Here is a 19,465-nt window from a genome sequence, read left to right as displayed (position 1 = left end):
GGATTACATCAACTGTAATGCTTAATAACTTATTTTTTAAAGCTTTTATGGCCTTATTATTCCTAGTAGTGACATAGTTATCGCCTGCGCTCATTTTATCCCTGATTTCTCCAATAACGTGCCAAGACACGGAAGCATACACCATAAATCGGCACCATCCAACAAGGCAATCAGGAGAACTGCGGAGCGTGCAAGAGAGCTCTGACTGTGAAATGAACATGTCTCATTTGTCACTCCACCAGGCCTGACCTCCTCTGTACCCTGGACACTGTGGAGGGGATTTAACAATCATCGCTAATCTGAGGCAGGCCACTGCATTGCTAACATCTCAATTAGGCACAATTTGCTTTGTTCTATAATGAAGTGTCAGCTTCAGCACAAAATAAAAGAAGAGAACAGCTCACATCAAATATTTTAAGAATGTGTGTTGACGTTCAAAATATTATTATTATTATTATTATTATTATTATTATTATTATTATTAATAATAATAATAATAATAAATAAATAAATAACAGATCTGCCTCAATATCAGACAAAATATTTTCTTCCAAACAAAAGCAGTTTTTATGATCAGCAAAGGGGTTCAAGTTTAAAACTTGTTGATAGTGACATTCATAGGTATGTAATAATGTCACACCAATGGAATCTGACCTGTTACTGGCAGTTTCTCTGTGAAATCAGAATGTGATACAGAAGTTCAGTAGTGTTCGCTTACATAAGCTAATCAGTTTCATTGATAGTGCCAATTAAACTGATCTGTGAGGCTTTGTATAGCTTGCTTAGAGGTTTCAGGGTGACACTAAACACAATGACATGATGGTCTGTTATTCTGTTAGCTTTTATTAACATTTTGTTTATGGCAGTATATCCCATAAAAAATGTATTTGTATAGCAAACCCAGTTTAATTCTCGTTTCCAGTTGTCACTGACATTCAGATGAGCACAACCGTAACTCTGCTTCACATAATAAGTGTCTATGATTACCATGCCAAAATCGAGAGTCATGGAGTGAAGCCTTGAGATGGTCTGGACCATATTGTGAAGCACACTTTTATACATTACATATTCCACTGAGTTGTGTATTGAGCCTATATAGAGTGACGACAGGCACAGATTCTGGAAATGTGTATGGTATGACAACATCACTCAACCACTCCTGGGTCCATGTTCATACTGTTCTTGCCAATTCTAACTTCCCTCAGCATGTGAGGGAGTTTAAGGGATTACTTGTACAAAAAAGCCCTTTTCTGATTAAAGTAGATAAATTCTACAGTACTTGCACGCAGATGATTTTTCTCAATGCAAGACTGTGGGGATACCAGAAGACCAGGCTCTGGGCTGGGAAGCAGTATCATAGATCATAGTGGGAGCACCCACCGGCACAACCTGTCCTGGACATTGGATTATTGTGTATCAATAATGGATCCTTTAATTGGTTTATTTTTATTTTAGTGGCGCCACAAATTTAGAATAATGTCCTTAATGATGCAAGCTAATGTGGCCAAGAAATCAAAGCAATGAGATGACTATGTACTGTAGCCGTGCTGTGGTTAATGATGGATTATTATACTTCATGTACTGGGCACACACACAGTAGCTGATGGAGACTACTATCCATGAATGATTGTGTGTATAGTTCATTTCTCCGACAATCTGAGTAACATGAGATGAGAATGGGAACTGAACTGAGGAATACGTATCTCAGAGATTTTCAAATACACATCCATGGGGGTGCTGTTCAAATCCTGCGTCTTATAAAAGTCATACAAAAGGTCAGTATGGAGTGGTAATGACTGGACAGTCAGACCTCGGGCTGCAATAAGAGGGCATCAGGGATACTCACGATGAACTCTGCTGCGATGACCCCATCCACAATGGCGCAGAAGAAGGTGGCGATGACCCCAATGCTGACAAACACGATGGATGCGACCAGCTGTTGAGCAGACACAGGGCATGTCACACTGTCTATTAACTGAGACACAGAAGCTCACGGGTTTCACGCGACAGTGTTTGATATCATTTCAGTTAACTGCAATCTCTCCGTCATCAAGGAAACCACGCCTCCCGATCCAGGCCACGTTCAGACGTGATGAGGTAAAAAAGTACGTTGGTTCATCATTAACTGGTACAGTATCAAAAGGCACCTCACTTAAATAATTTCCACAGTGCTCCATCCTGGCAAAGAATGATTTAAAGTAAGATGCAGAAGCATAACTGTAAAAAAAAACAAACAACCGGAGTCCCACTATACAGCTTTTCATCACCTTAAAATTACTAAACACCATGGTGGCCCCTTAATTAACAGCCTCATAAATAATCATAGAAAGGCACGATCTAGGTATACAAAACTGCATACCAGTAAATAAAAACCATCAATCTCATTCATCATCAAGGAAACAAGTAAAATCAATTTCAAAAGAATACTGTTGAGCAATGAAGAACCAACACAACATTCAGCTACAACCAGGCACATTTCACCTGACTGACTTCCAGACCCTGTTCTTTGTTGAACAGAGCTTGTATCTAAAAAATACAGCACAACTCAGTGGTCTCTCTCCTACACAGTTTTGATAGCCATTTTTTTAAAGAAACTACAGTAATCAATTTTTCCTTTCAATATGTAACTTTATAATGAGGGAAGAGTGTGACCTGGGTCTGCTTCTCCTGAATGAGCATTTTCCTCTCTCATCCAGCACATTGCTCTACTGGGTTTGTCATTTCCCAGAGAGCAACAGTGCTTGCACATGGTTGGCCGGGGGTTGTTATTAAAAATGACCTCCATCCCCTGCTTGGATTTCATGCTTGAGCAACTTATTGATTTTCCTCTCCCATAGCGTAAGTCCAATTCTAAATGCATTATTAAAGTTATGACAAACACTCTTTCCAATTACATTATTTACGTTTAACCTTTAACCTGCAAAAAAAAAATGCAGAATTGTATCTGTAAGAATGTACTGTATGGATGGTATTGAACCTAACAGGGTTCACTGACCGAGGCAGACAAACAGCTGAGGTTCTGAGAAGAGCTTTTGTCTAAACGTTGTTTCCAGCTCAAACACCTCAAGTGGACAATCACTACTTTTTTTACTTTGTCTAGAGAATGAACATTATCAACAAAGAAATCCACACGAAGAGGTGACCTTTGTGAGAAACCTTTGCATACAGCATTTAGTTTATTGTCAGCTCCTGAGCAGAATACTTTTTTATTACTATTTTATTTATTGAGCAGTAGCATGTACATCCAGAAGGTGTTTTCACGATCACTTCCGGGATACTCAAAACAGTTTGACTCTGGCTTCCTAAAAGTTTAACTGGCCCTTTGTTCCAGCACTTCCATACATCCCAGTTTCATGACATCAGAATCCCTACAAATTATTTCACCCCCAGAACTCTCTCCCAGCTGTAAAGCATGGTGGAGGTAATTCTGCAGCAGGGACTGGCGCACTGGTCAGGACTGCAGGGAAACCGGACGGAGCGAAACGGAGACAGATTCTGCCCTCTGCAAGGAAGATGAAATGGGGAAGGAGGTCCACCTTTCGACATGACAATGACCCTAAGTTCAGAGCCAAACCAACGGGGGAGGTGCTAAAGAACAAAAACTGAAAACGTCCTCAAGAGCCCTGACCTCCTTCCAACTGGAAATCTGTGGAGTGACTTGAAGGCTGCAGTCAGAAGCTTCCTCCTATCTTGGATTCATGGCCAGTCGGGCCTTATTGAGAATATGGTTTTGGAAATGTTTGTTTTTTGTGCCCTCTAGAATCCTACAGTAATGACTCCTACATTCTCACGCCACCGCACTATGTCTACTGTACACTGTTATGCGAGAAGTTCAATGAAGACGTGATGGAGATTTTTTGACTGTTTTTTGTTCAGTTTGTACCCTTACGGAGCAGTGAGGATCAAAACGCAATGCACAAAAAAGCATGCTGTGGAGAAGAAAGCTCTCTAAGGTTTATGACATCAGCAGAAAACGTAAAGAGTGGATAAGCTGTGTGAAGTATAAGAGTCCTCAGCTTTCACCTTTCAAAGATAAGCATTTAATATTTATTATGTACCATATATTTCACTTACTGTATAAATGTGATTATATATTATACATTATTTCTTTTATTATATTTTCATTTCCAACAGATTTTAGTTTAGGTAGGTCCATTCATTATATATTTGTAACACTACATATATTAAAGTATAACTGGATGACATTATAAAATCTCATGCACATATCCCTATTTATTACAAAAGGTGCTAAGTTTATCCAACACAGATTTGTCACTTTGGAGGACCTTTACCCAAGTATTGGGCAGATGTCCGCTGTACACCTGTGTGTGCTCAATGCATATCCCCGCCTGGCCAAAAAATTTTACAGGAGCCATACAACGCATTATAAGAAACTGAAGGTCGTTTTATGACACCATTGGCGGACATGATATGTGCCAGGAAAATGTTCATTAAACTTTAAAGCCAACTAAAGCAAATAGCTCAGGGATGGGCAAACAACGCATGCCTTAAATCACAGTGTGCAGAGCTCAGGCACCTCTGCTATCAGGCCGAACCACAGACACCCACTGCTTCTGTTGCTATGGGAACCATTCAAGAGTATCAGATTAATAGCCTGTGGAGCTAATAGAGTGAAAGAATTACTTCTTGCATTGGTGCTATCTGGGAAAAGGTCATGAAACACTGTCAGATTAAAAACTACTTCATTTATAAATCAGTTAATTAATTTGGTAGATTATTATAAAGTCCTCTCACCCTGGGCTCTCATCATTTCAATTACAATGCCGCATTCTAGACGCCACGTGCGACAGTTCCTTGCTAACAGCAGGTCTGTAAAACTGCTGATTGCTGTGACCTTATAATTTGCGGGAGGCCAGTTTAGTTCCTTTGAAGGTTAATATTGTTATGTAATAAGATTTTTGAGATAACTGAGTGCGTGGTCTTGCAATGGGGTTTCATCTTTGCGATAACTTATTGACACAAACTGAACATAGAAAACAGGACAACCACAATGTCTCCAAATGAAAGGCAGTAAAGGACTCAAGGCCATTCTCCACCTCTCTCTTCTTGTCATCTGGATTGTGCCCTCCTTAGCAAGCATGTAAATCAATAGAACCACAGCACTTTGAAGCTATGCAGGGAAACAATGTTGATGTCCTTTGGATAACAGTTTGATCCATTTCAGAGCTTATGAGACTCTTGTAAAAACGTCACTTGAACAAAAAAGCAATGTTTAGTTATTATTTTAACTTCACTCACATGTCAGGACATTTTTCTCAAAATAAAGAAGGTTGTTTAGCAGCGGTGACTGTTGATGTGTGTCACTTACCTGGCGTAACAATAGAAGGAGCACAGATCTCACAGATCTTGTCAAAATGAAATTGAGAACATATTTGTTAAGACTACAATCAAAAACGTGCCACCTCCTAATGTACAATTTAACTGTCCTACATTAAGCTATAAAATGGCCAAAAAGACACCGTCATTCCCTTACGAAAGCCTCAGCTCGTAGTTCCTGGATTCTCCGGCTTGCACATGCTTTCCTAGCTCCACATGGGACAGCGGAAGTGGAACAACCAGAAGACAAGATCCAACATCGGGGATGTCAGAGACCTGCGCACTGTGACGTAAAGGCCTGACAACGCCATTGCATGGAAACGATGTCTGTAGCTCCCAAACAACTGATGGATGTGAGCAGGCTTATGAGTCTTTCTTCCCACCCAATTGTGTCTATACAGCAGCTGTTGTAAGGATCCCTTGGTTGTTTCCCAGAATCAAATGATCTGGTCACCCTCTCATGACATGCAATTGACAAGATTTGGAAAATTATGGGTAAATAAATAACCCTTACACTAATATTGCACTTTTCTGGACACTCCACTCAAAGCTCTTTACAGGTAATGGGGATCCCCTCCACCAGCACCAGTGTGCAGCCCCACCTGGATGATACGACAGCAGCCATAATGCACCAGTACGCTCACCACACACCAGCTCTCAGTGGGGAGGAGAAAAGAGTGACGATTCTGGTAATGGTACAGAGTAATGGTATTTCTTTCAGTGCTGCTACAGTATGTCTCAGGTGGAGGGATGAAACCTGAATGCACCAGCAATTTCATGTGGCAACAGCTCTGCAGAAGCACATACACTCTTTCAGCGACCCATGGCGTATTTTAAAGTGTGATTTACACCAATGAACATCTATGCTCTTTATCTGTGCTAACTCACTAGCAACCAGCTCTAAGCATTTTTGTGTTGTCATACATTTTAGTCATTTCCTACTCAGGAAGACTGCAAAAAGGAAACCTGACCCATACTGCAAAAATTCATCCTATCATTTACAGAATGAAAATGATTTTGCACATTGGGTGTGACAATTAATGTGTCAAAGGGCTTTAATATATAAGACATTTACACATTTTACTTAAAAATTGCAAAGAATTTTAGAAAAGCAACAATGTCAGTTCAGCAGAAAAACAGCCTTAGGGAACCCTGGGCTTAAATAATGAAATACCTCTGGTGTATTCTGCAGGAGATAAAGTTACAAAGTAATTGGGCTGGGGCAATTTGAGCAAGCCTGAGTTGTAAATAAGTAAAGAGTTGAGGTCAATTAAAAATTAGCAGGAGGTGAGAATGGGATGATCCTAATACAACATTCTAAAAAGCAGATCATCTATTACTGTAGCCTGGGAGATGTGGAAGAAGTATGTACTGTATTGTGACAACACACAGTACAGTCAGCAAAACAGGGTTGTATCTCAGGGAGAAAACCATTAAACGTACACAGTAGGGTATTTCCCAAGGAAACCTGTTATCACAGTAAAAAGAGGAACATTCATGTGATGTATTGTTTGAAAAAAATGAAATTGCTGATTTGAACATTAAGTCCTTATAGCAGGAAAACAATTTCTTAAAAAGAAATGGTCAGTTCGTTTTTATCATTGATTTGAAATAGATAACTGACTGCTCTTCACGTCGCAGCTCCCGGCTAGGAACCACATGGCCACACACGGGAAAGGACGAGGAAGTGTAGGGAGAATAAGGAGACAGGCACCCCCCCCACTGACAGCACCGCAGTCCTGCAGGGGCCCAGAAGAACACAGGGGTCACTAGGCTGAGAGAGCCCTCCCGGACTCATCTGACGCTCAGCCAGTTGTATGCTACAGCTGGAGATTCCCAGTTGCAGCTGGCCAGAGATAAGGCCCAGGCTTGAATCCACGATCATAGAGCTTAACCTGGGCTGTTTTACTGGTTGAACTACTCTGGAGACCCCCTGTCTTTTTTTTCAATCTTTTCAATGGAGTTTCAGTTTTGTATTTGATTTTTTTCTTCTTCAGATAAATGTATTATGTATAAATGCTTCAGAAATCAACTCCGTTCCTGCTGTCTGGAGACATGACGTGCCTCATCGAATCTTGTAAAGTATGTCAATCCTAACTGAAGGAAACAGTTTACTCAGTTTTGTTTATATTGAGATAAAAGGCACAGGAGGTAACAGCAGTTTCAGAAAAGAATGAGCTGTATGGGGTAGAGGAATGGTGTCCACAAAGAATTAGCCTATGTTCTCCTCAGATACCATAGAGCAACGCCTGTTGTTTTAGACTATAGCACAATGGAAAAGAGAAGCATTCCTGATTCAGCTCTCTCCATCCAATGGAATTACTGCCTGGGGATGGTTTTCATCTAATATAGCATTCAATTGTATGAATTGCACAGCTGACCAGCTATATATGCAGCATATTAAGAGGAATTTATGATTCAACATTTTTTCAAGCCACAGCAAAAATCATCAAACCATGGCAAAACATTTGAATCTCATGTTAGACACGTTTCCCTGCTGCAATGTTCAGACTATGTGGCACTGCTGCCTGCTGTATACCTGATAGTCTGTCTATATTAAGAAGATGGGTTCCTTTACATACTTTTTAAAAAAAATCTATCAAAATAAACTGCTTTGTGCACATGCACAAACACTACAAAGAGCCGTGAAAATAGTGACTAGTAAAAAGATCTGTATTTTTATCCAGAGTCATACATCGCCCCTGTCCTTCTCATGGAACACAGTGACACTCTCAACTGTTTCTGAGTTCAATGTCACAGGAGCGGGATACAAAATCCGTGCAGGAATGGAATCATGGGAATACTCATCTTGTGGAATTGGATGATTTGTTCCTGCAAATTTAATTTTTTTGTACTCAAAAAAGATGTGCCAATGTCTTCTGTTTGTAGAATATAATGTTACAGCAGAAATTACATTTTAGCAATCATTGGGTACTCTGAAAAATATTTTTTCCTCAAATAGCAACACAGAAACCCAACACAAAGCAAGTTTTGGAAGCAGTGAAGCATGATAATCTAATATTTAGCTGTACCTCTATTAGCAAAAGCCTGTGTTGTCTCGTGTTTTGGCTGCCACGGTGACTGATGGCCACATTAATGTGAGCAGGCAGATGTTCCTAATAAAATTTCTTTTTACTTCGCAATATAAATAAATACATGCACTGCTCCATTTTGCAGGTGCTTGCATTTTTCCTTATAATTTGTTCCCAGCTGTCCAATGCAGAGGGACATACAGCACTGAGATGTGTTTTGGCTGTATTTTGGTTAAGGAATGAGTTACAGTACAAGGACCCAAGGAGATTTTTATCCGGTCAGATTTGTTTCCAATTAAAAAAATAAAAATAAACGAGATGGAGTGACAGGAAACTCAGGCTAAATGAACTAAACAGAATCTTTGAGTTAGTACTGTAACTGATGATTGTTGAGAATGTGGTTTGGTTCTTGGTAATTGATTATGCACAAGCTGATAATGAAAAAGCCATATGTGCATAGTATGCCAACATGGGATCTCTGCCAACATGGGATGCCAAGGAAGGTTTCTCACTTTAGATGCAGTGCGTGTTCCTCACTATATTTGCTAATTCAATATCTCAGTGCCTGGCCACTTGCAAAATGGTACTGTGTCCTATTTATTCTCACTGTAAAACAGTTAAACAGATTATGTCATTGCATACCGTACCAGAAGAATATCTACCATAATATTCTGTAAAACATCCACAAAATGGAGCTGCAGAAAGAAACCACCTTAGTAACATAGTTCCTGTTGACCAGTAAAAACAACACAGTGAAATACATCAACCAACACATCTGCTGACTCACCATTGGTCTTCTGTTCTCCACTAGATTTATCCCAACGATTCCCAGAAAGGCACCAAAACTAAGCTGTGAAATGGAAGAAGGAAACTTTATTAATCCGTTTCTTTCTTGGCTAGCTGTGGTGACATGAATCCCAGCCACACACAACGTTTAACTTTTTTTAATGAAATGCATAAGAACACAGACTTGTTTCTTATATAGCAAGGATACAAAACAAAACAAAGGAGACCAAATTCCCCTCTTCTGGACTCCTGTTGTTGGAGTAGAAAATCTCCCTTTCCTATCTCCGATTTTGTGAAGCAGTTTTGTTCTGCTATTCTACAACAGCAGCATGGGAATCGTGTTTCCAGATACTTTTAATTCTGACAAACATATGACACTTTACAATTCAAAAACTGGATCCAAAAATAATAAAAATAAGTAAATGTCCACTCTATGAAAACTTTGAAGATCTCAAATTAAAAAAAACAACAACAACATTAGAACATGCATGGCTAAATTTAGACTACAGCACGCAGAGTATTAATATGATTTAAAAACCAACTCTTTAAATTATGTGCAGCTTATAATTTTAGAATATTTATAGTTTTGCAAGGGGCAGCACATTTCTCCATGCCATTCTTGAAGGTTGTGACATAAAACAGCTTTTTTAGAGTTTTAGCCAAAATGTCTTGATAAACATCATGAATCTACTGCACCTGCCGGGACACTGTCTCTCGACTTCTCGTCATTGGCCTGCAGCAGCTCCCTGACTTATCTCTTGTTCCAACAGCCTTGTTCTTAGAGGCAGGTTGTCATTCCCTCAGCCCAGCACGTTAAGCCAATAAATCAATGCAATTCAAATCTCTCCTTTCATTCCGCTTTAAATGGTGTTATTAAACTGAAGTTCACCATGAGATCAATTTGTAATCACGCGCTTCCACTTGCTTATGTATAAAGACTCGCCTGGTGAGCCCCCGTTTGTGTTTGGCTTTTCAAACGCCCCATCCTTGACCCAATAATCATCCCTGCTGCGGCCTCCATGGCTCATTCCTCACAATTGAGCAGGGGGTTGGTAGTTTTGACTTCATTGCCAGGGCTGTCATTTCCTCAGCCAGGTGAGTTAATGCCAAACACTAAAACGTTAATTACGCTATCTGATTTATATTCATTTTTTCAAATTCAGATTTGACCTCTGAATCTACTGCATATGTCCCAGTTTTTGAAATAATAAAATGAAAGTAAATTCTTATGTTGCACTGATGTGTAATGCTACTTTGACAATTTAATGTGTTCCAGTAAACTCAAGCACAAAGGTAAGATGGGTTCCAATGTAATAAAACCTCAAGGAAAATTCCTTTCCGCATCTTCTGTGTCCAGAGATTCTGTTCAGAAATTCTAGTTGTGTTGTGCTGCAATTTTCTGTGTCACGCAGGCAGTGAACGAAACTGATGTGTAAATTAATTTTTCTCCTATCCTCAGTCTTCGGGGACTGAAAGGCCAAGGTCCTATTTCTGACTCAAGTGGAAATGCGACAAGCAGTCTGAGCATCGAAAATGCAGCAGGCAGGGCTCAGAGGGGCCAACGCTCCTGATCATACAATCCCCACCTGCCTGTCCAGGTCTCCTCTGTCAATCTGTCGTCAGGAGATATAGCTCTGCTCCTTGTGGGCCAGGGGGCCTGATGAGTTTCCATGGCCCTGATATTCACTCCTGGTGAATAACTCCCTGATTTCCACCCTACCCTGGACCATGAATGGCTTTATTTTAATCAATGGTTCACTTAATTGGTCTATATTACCACTGCTTCCAGGTCTATGCTCATTGAAGATTAAACGTTACCTTAATAACCAGGTAGACTGAAGCCCACCAGGATCAGGAGTCAACATTACAGTTTGAGTTACTTCTCTGGAGCAATCATTGGCCTATTTAAGATAATTTATTGGAATTAGGCTGCTAATCATTTATTGAAAAGCATGTAGGATTGGTGTTCAGGGGACTGAAGCTTTGACCACGTAGTGTACTCCTCCAGCACAAGCATCTCCAAACACTTCTCCCCACCTTCGTGTCAGGGTAGCTCAAACCACAAGGCCCCGAGGCAGTGGCCAGTGGCTGATTGCTACAGTATTTACCTGCCGGTGGCAGAGAGAGTCTCTCATACTGGGTCGAGCTCCTCCTGAGAATACTGTCGGACCCTGCGGAAACTGTGGACTGTCTGACCCTTCACGCGTAACCACTGCTTTTCCTTCCAGCCAACCTCTTAGTTACAAAACTGAACCCTCAGTTGACTTAATAATATGATGAACCTTAATCATATCAGTCAAAACCATTTAGCTGCATCCAGCTCTTTCACATGTGAGAGGATGGGTGCCGTTTAACTGTTGTACTTCAAAATGCAATAGAAGGGAAAAAAAGTGCAAATTTCAGAAGTCAATATTCCAGTTGATATCAAATTTGTCAGTTCAATTAAAAACCAGCTGGAGCGTGGGCCTCCAGGATTCAGGAATGCCTGAGCTAATCAAGAGTCCACTTCCCAGAGGACTCGACAGAAAGAAGGAGAACACCTGACATCACTCCTTCTTGCCCAGACAGGGCAACCCGTCGCCAAAACTATTCTTTTTCACTTTTACATCTGACCCTCTTACTCTCTCTTCCAGCAGACGAGCCCGAGAAGGCCTTTCTGGAAAAGACTTTTTGCAGTTCAGTCTTTTCTCGGAAGAGTGAATAATTGATTTTTTTTTAAATCCAAACTTTTAAAAAGCTTTATTGCTTTCTGGCTTTTTTTTTGGTGGGGGGGGGACAGGATAAAAACTGCTAGCTGGGAATTCAAATGCCACATTACATTTAGATTTTAGAGCACCACCTATTGGACTAGAGGATGGGATTGTCTCTTACAATGATTCCGGGATAATAGCTTGCAACTGCAATGTTTTCTGTCCGTGTGGCCGACAGCAGCCCAACCACCAGGATGATGATGGAGAGGACCAGAAGAGACACTGTGAACCACAGAGCTGTCCTCCGTCTTTTTGCAAACTGTTCTAAAGGAGGAAAAAAGAGAAATAGTTACTCGGCATGGATACTGTATACAATATGTGCTGCTTTAGGGTGGTTTATGGTACAGTATTCCAATGATAGGACACAAACTCTTTCTGCTGTATGACTCCTTCAATCTCCAGCTTCAAAGACACTAGGGAGAGCTAGTGGATTGGACCATTGAAGCCAATTACAAGGCTGATTAAGCAGCTAAGAGCTGGAATGGAAACCTACAGGCACAATGGCTTTCCAAACCTTAAGTTGTACACCCTTCATGAATGAATGAATGTATCTTTCTCTCATGAAGAGACCAAGCAGAGTCTCCAAAGACAATATTCCTGAAAAGTACTTAAGAGGAGTTAACAAACAGTCTGGCTCAGGAGCACCGAAATCCTGATTATTGCCTGTGTAGACACTTTTACTGAGCTCAAAGGCAAAGATCTCATTAAGTCACTCTTCACTTCAGGATACTGATATTAGCATTATTTAAAACGGGGAGTTTCTGCATTTGGGGTGGAGCAGTAGTACTCCCCTTTTCTACTGGTATTCATTCCAGTGAAATTAAAACTGCTGGAACTAAATGTATCACACCATTTTTGTTCTCAATTATCAAAATGTTAGTAGTATGAAATCACAGAACATTTTACTGACATCTCGCAAATGTTTAAGATGTGCAAGAAAAAGACATCAGATTAGTAATTGAATTAAGGGCCCAGGTAAATAATTTCGGAAATCATCTTTTTTTATTTTTAATCGCCCACAGCGGACGAACTTGACTTTAATACGAATATAAGCCACTGAAGTTTTAGACATAACTTGCACGATTTTACTTTTCACAACAACAAAAAAAAACACAAGCGACATTTACTCGCTACCCATTAAGTACTGTGAGGCTGAGTTAAGCGCTATTCACGGCTTTAAGTTATCTCATCTGAACAATAAGGGCACCTGCAGCAGACAAGCGGCAGTCCCTGTGTAATCAGCCTTTTCCAAACAGGACTCACCGTTTCCTTGCAGATTGTGTCCGGGCAAACACAGCAGATATTGGAGACAATACGTACAGTACAATCTTTCCGGAGTAGTTCAATATTGTCCTTTTTTTGTAACTAGAAACTTAATTGTGATAGACGTCAACACCAAACATTTTAATTTTAAAATTTAAATATGTTATTATCACCTACACTATACAGCACGTACTGCTTGTTTTCTCTGTGTCCTAAGATCCGGATCGATTTTTATTTATTAAATGTTCCGGAAAGTATAAATTTACTGAGACTTATAACAACACCTTTTTAATCGTATACAATTATATTTGAAATTAATATTATTATACAACATTTATAATACTTTCCTCGGATACGTCAAACTCAAATAAATTCCTTCTAGCTAGGGTTAAAATAATCTTATTCTTCAAGCGCCTTAAAAAATGAGAAACAAAATACCTGCAGTATCCAGCACAGCAGCGGTTCCTGTGACCGTGGGTTGTTGCATTTTTTATAGTCACAGCGGTGTAACAAAACGACAAAAAAGAGTAAAAGAGGCACCAGAAAACCGGCGTGTAATGATGAAAGAGTTTTAGCACATACTGTATCTCGACCATAAAATGTAGCTGTTTCCTCTACAACGCCGAAGACCACGAAGAGTGCAGAACTTCGAGCAGCGCTTGTGGGATGTAGTCAACTGTAGTCAATTAAGTCCCAAGATTTACTCCAGCACCATTTTCTCCTCTCAGTATTCAGTGGTGATAATGTGACCCAGCACGGCCGTGGAATACGAAGGAAGACCAAGCACCGAGGAGCGCTCGACACCTCTGCTGGTGTCTTCTTACCTAATATCATATGCAGCACAGTTACACAAACCACGTGTTAGCATCTCGATGCTCTGCTCGTAATTGTACCTCTCTGGTGAAGTTCTGTTTCTGTGTCCGGAACCACGGGATAGCTAACGCCTGCCTTTAGAATAACTTTCACCGATGACCAGGCACTGTGCGGATCCGAGACGGTTAAAACTAAACCGTTTACATTTGCGGAAAACAAAAGAGACCTGTAAAGACGCTTCTTTTTCATGATGCTGCGTTTTAAAAAAGTCAACCAGTGTCACCTTAAATCTGAGATTTGTAAAGACACAATGTTACTAAAATAAACATATTTTATAGCTGAGCAGTTAATTCTGAACTTTTCCTTAGATATACAGTAAATGCTTAGGATTGTTTTTTGTGGAGGAGAAGGCTTGCAGTAAGTGTTATAGTTAGGTGGATACTACTAAAACTACTGATAAAAGTTAATAAAATGATTTAACACTTGACATACAGTTATAGGTGGGGAACCACTTCATTTGCCACTGTAATACAGCACCCATGCCCTGATATGTCAGCCATTACACAAAGGCGGCCCGTTGTCTGGGACGATCAGGTCAATTACTGAGAGAATATCTAGCTTTGTGACTGCAGCTCAGCAGGTGTGAGCCTGGTCAGTACCTGGATGGGAGACCTCCTGGGAAACTCCAAGGTTGCTGCTGGGAGAGGTGTTAGTGGGGCCAGCAGGGGGCGCTCACCCTGCAGTCTGTGTGGGTCCTAATGCCCCGGTATAGTACTGATGGGACGCTATACTGTTGCAACGCTCCGTGGAAAGCGAAAGGGCATGACGAGGCGTACTGGGCATCCACTGCAACGAAGGAAGTCTGCAGTCGTGACGACTACTCGTACCGCTGGCCCCCGGCTTCTGAGGGCGAGAGAGTGGCACTGCCCCAGGGCAGCGGCTTTCCCACTTCAAGAAGCTCTCCAGCGCAGGTGTCTTCATGCAGCTCATCGTCCAAACAGATGAGCTGCACAAAGTACAACCGTCATCAGCGGACAACCATCATCGAGCTTCACCGAAGGAATTAACGGAAGAATTTAGGGAGACCGGATGGGGCTAGCCCGGAGTGAATTTAGCCAGGACACTGAGGTGACTAAATGCTCTTTCGAACAGTGCCCTGAGATTCTGTAACAACCAATTGAATCATCAATGTCCACACTCCTGGAAGAACTCTAGCACTCTAGCATGTGAGAGTAATGTCACAGCTTTATGGACAGTGCTGTGATGATAAAAACTGTCCTTCCGGGTTAAACGTCTCCCACATTGCTTTTCTGTTCCTTCTCTGCCTCGTAACAGGGTGAGGCAGCCCCAGTGCGAGAAAGCAGAAACAGAAAAACCTGGGAAAAAAATAATGTTAAACTCTGGAGCATTCACTGTCATTGGTAGTGGACTAGGTGTTGCAGGAATTAGGCAGTGTGTGTTGTCTGATGTTTCAACGGGGCTGTCTGTTTCAGCATGTGAATGTCACATATAGTAGGACTCTTTAATGTGCAACCTTTAAGGTTTAGCCACAAAATAATTAGCGTGAAATAAATATGCTGAGAAAATATGGTAGTGAGAGAGTAAGCACATGCAGCTGCCCCTTGGTCACTCAGTCTTGGCAGGCCAAGCCAAACCTTTCTCACCAGGTATTCCAACCACGCAGAAGCATTCAGTCCTTGGAACAGTTACAAGTTATCATTAAATAACATAAGAACCTATGAAAGGTAACAAACATTTCATATGGCCCATTTAGCCTGTTTGGTTGGTACTTACTGTACAGTAGTGACTAATTGATCCAGTATGATACTCCTTTTAAGTAGATCCAAGGATCTCATCCAGTCGTTTCTTGAAAGAAGCCTAGGAATCGCCTTCAACAGCATAGCTTGGTTTTCTTTCTCACTGTTCCACACAGGAATTCAATAACACTTCAGTAACTTAGAAACTGAAATCAGCCACTCAAAGCTAACACATAATGTTACCAGTACTAATACAATTCTGTGCTGAATATCTTGTATTAAGGAACAAGTAATAGGTTTATTCCATGCTGAAAAAAAGAAGAAAGAGAACACAACGTTTCGGCCGTGGAGCCTTCTTCAGGTGTGCCACACCTGAAGAAGGCTCCACGGCCGAAACGTTGTGTTCTCTTTCTTCTTTTTTTCAGCATGGAATAAACCTATTACTTGTTCCTTTGCAGCCTACGCATGCTGACGCAGCTACCCACCTGAACTATCTTGTATTAAGGTCTCACAACACTTTGCGTAAAAGGATGTCTTATTTTCTTGGTTTTAAAGCATGTCTATATGTTTCCACTATATGTGATCTCTGCTTCGAGCTTCACTGTTTATTCCTAGGGTGCATACTGGGTCGACTTTCTCAATGACTTTGCACTGAATGAAATTCAGCTCTTTAAGTAGTACAGCATCGATCATGTATACCTCAAAATAAACGAGAAAATATGACCTAAGCTCACTAAGGCATCGTGCAAGTCTGCCTAAATGTTTCCATATTTACGCCCAGTTATTTATTTAAAATATTGTCTCATTTGTTTCATAAGCGATCACTGGACTCTGGATGGTATTTTGTGAGCCAACTGATGGCAGTAAAGATATCTGTTAATTCAGAGCCATCTCCTTAGGGATTTCTTAAAAGCAAGACAACCTTCAGCACTGAAGCTTTAAATGGTTTTACTTTCCATTCTCAATAAAAAATAAATTATGTTCTTATCAGATTCAATAACATAACATCATAGGTTAGATGTCAGCTGCCAAAATGGCCTGTGTTTAATCCTATTGTCTTTTCTCTGCAGCGTTATCTTTGAACCACTGTTGTCACGGACGTCCAAAGGGACTAACCGTGGGGAGCAGGAGAGCGGAAAAAGATCCATATGCGTAGCGGCGAGACGGGAAAAAGGCCCGGGCTCATTAGTGCAAAGAGTTCAGGAATGCCGTATAGAAACCTATGCCCTCAGGGAGCGGACGTGTGGCGTCCTGGTGCTAGGTTGGTCTCAGGACATCCGAACGTCAATGCTGAGCGAGGACAGAGTGCAAGACCCGGAAATATATAGGCCAAGGGAAAGAGAGGGACCGGAAGGACAGCAGACCGGAAACTAGGGACAGGACAGGGGAGGAGCGCCCTCTGGCTGCAGATTGCGTGACAACTGTACTGTTTTAAAGTTAAATATTTAAAAGTTCACATTATAAAATGAAAACCATAAGCACCAAGAAGTGAAAAGCAAAAAATGAGGATGTTCCTATGAACATCTTTTTTCTCACAACACACTTTCGATAACTGCTTATCCAATTCAGGGTCACGGTGGCCTGGAGCCTGTCCCTAGAAGCATTTGGTGCAAAGTGGGATACACCCTGGATGAGACACCAGTCCATCCCAGGGTGCTTTTTATTGTAACACGGTGACTTAAATTGCACACAGTATTCTAGATGACGTCTAACTAGTACATTGTACAGTACAATTTTAAACATAACACCTCTTACGTTTACACTTTCAGCAATTCATCGTAACATTCTGTGGGACTTTTTTTCCTGCCTCCCCCCATTGTCTAGATGAAAATGATATGGTAACATTAGCACCCTGGATGCTGTATCTGAGCCATTCAGGACCAATGCTGGGAGGAACAGCAAGCAAAGCATTGCAACAATCTAAGAGATTAAAACAGCTGTCATTGTTACATGATATGGATGTTTCTCGTTTGAGCAACGTTAACAGACAAGACGTATGTTGGTTTGGTAATTAGTACAAGAGAGAGCTCTATAAATGGATTAGTGTGAATATTCATATGCAGTTCAGATTCTTAAATTCACTGTGGGGTCAAGTGGGTACAGATATTAGTTGTTGAAAATATTTTAAAGAAGGAGAATGAGATCTGCCGTATTTGGAGCCCACGAAATGTCTCTGTGTTCTGTTGATTTATTTTTGGGACTCGGTCTGCGTTTCCCATGGCTCCAGTTCTGAGGCCGCGGTCGTGCAGGGGTGTGGTGCCGATCGTAGAGGAATTTTCAGTGAGTCATCCGGAAGCCATGGCAGAATGCAGTCTATTTCCTGACTGGATGTGGGGTGCGAGACGGACCGCTGGATGGTCAGAACTGGAGGTTTGTGAAAGGGCTGGAGAAACCTGAACCAGGAGAAAATACTGTACCTCATGAGGCGACTCTGCCTGTATTTGCCAATGTATTTAAATGCAAGATGGTGCACAAACTAACAGCTGCCCCTGTTATGCATATACTGGAGATAGACTTTACTCTCAGTAAACATACCGTACAGTATGCAAAATATTTGCTGAAAATCCTGCAGTTGAGACTGCTGATCACATTCACAGAATGTGTAGCTGGAGTGCTGCCTTGGTCGCTATTATATCTGTTGTAATTAATCATTTAATACTTACAGTACATGCTGCCTGCGTTTCAAGTCCTTGGAGATGAACAGAGGCTTAAGATTTAAGACTGGTTGTATTCAAAATGATAAATGCAGTTTCAGTTCTAGCCCTAAGTATACTAGTTCTAGCTTAACTACAATTGAATAATATACAGTAATATAGTTTCTGTAGAATAGCACTCAACACAGAACAATAAGAGTGCTAAATATGGACAGAAACAAGAGCCCCTATTGGTGCATTTCATTATAAAGAAGTCTGGATGGAATGAAGCAGCGCTTTTCAGATCATGAGCCACATTGTGCATTACACATTGTCAGAATGGAAGAGTTTGGGTCCCCTTTCAGTAGTAATTCATTGTAGAGGTCTTGTGACAATAGTCCTGATGTTTCTTGTTTTGTTCCTCCTGTTAAGAGAAGCTGCTTTAGAAGGTTGGAGTCGATCCATCCATCTATTTTCTATCTGCTTTATCCAGCAGAGGGTCGGGGGGAGCCAGAGTTTATCTCAGCAAGCATCGTGTGCAGGGCAGGATACATCCTGGACAGAATGCCAGTCCGTCACAGGGCAGACTCACACGAACGCTGACACACACACTCACAGCAGGGCCAGTTTTCCCAGAAGCCAGTTAAACTCCCAGCATGTCTTTGGACAGTGGAAGAAAACCGGGGTACCTGGAGGAACCCCACAAAATCTTGAGGCGAACACACAAACTCCACACAGATAGCACCCAAGGTCAGGAAGTGAACCCAAGGCCCCTGGGCTACATGCTAACCACTGTGCTACCCTGAAGCAGACTCCTCATACCTAAAATACCTTTAAAAGCTACTTTCAGGCAGTCAGTGCAGCTAGAATTTCTTTACTTTGCTGCTGAACTGTGTATTAGAAAGTGTAATTCTTTGCAAGAATCAGTGAAGCTCAGTTACAGAGAAGTAAAATTGAGTGTATGAAAACACCATAGAAAAATATGAATAATTTTACACTGCCTCATATCTGACATGACCTTAGTGAAGGGTAGAGCGTGTTGAGGCATTTCCAGAAAGGAGGTGGACTGTTGCTGTCAGAGCAAGCCGTGATAA

General features: G+C 41.1%; 1 protein-coding gene across 1 annotated transcript in view; it reads right to left on the bottom strand.

Moving 5' to 3' along the window:
• The window catches only part of LOC102692304 (transmembrane protein 255B), a 28,204-nt gene extending 14,176 nt beyond the window's left edge, over positions 1-14,028 (bottom strand). Inside the window, exons 1-4 of the mRNA XM_015364063.2 lie at positions 13,607-14,028; positions 12,027-12,169; positions 9,157-9,219; positions 1,847-1,936 (exon numbers count right to left, since the gene is read on the bottom strand). Of these exons, the coding sequence (XP_015219549.2) occupies positions 1,847-1,936; positions 9,157-9,219; positions 12,027-12,169; positions 13,607-13,655 (345 nt within the window). The 5' untranslated portion in view covers positions 13,656-14,028. The remainder of the gene's footprint in view (positions 1-1,846; positions 1,937-9,156; positions 9,220-12,026; positions 12,170-13,606) is intronic.
• Positions 14,029-19,465: the final 5,437 nt, after the last annotated feature.

Source organism: Lepisosteus oculatus, chromosome 15 (assembly GCF_040954835.1).
Source record: "Lepisosteus oculatus isolate fLepOcu1 chromosome 15, fLepOcu1.hap2, whole genome shotgun sequence".
Lineage (NCBI taxonomy): Eukaryota > Metazoa > Chordata > Actinopteri > Semionotiformes > Lepisosteidae > Lepisosteus > Lepisosteus oculatus.
This window is presented reverse-complemented; position numbering and strand designations above follow the sequence as displayed.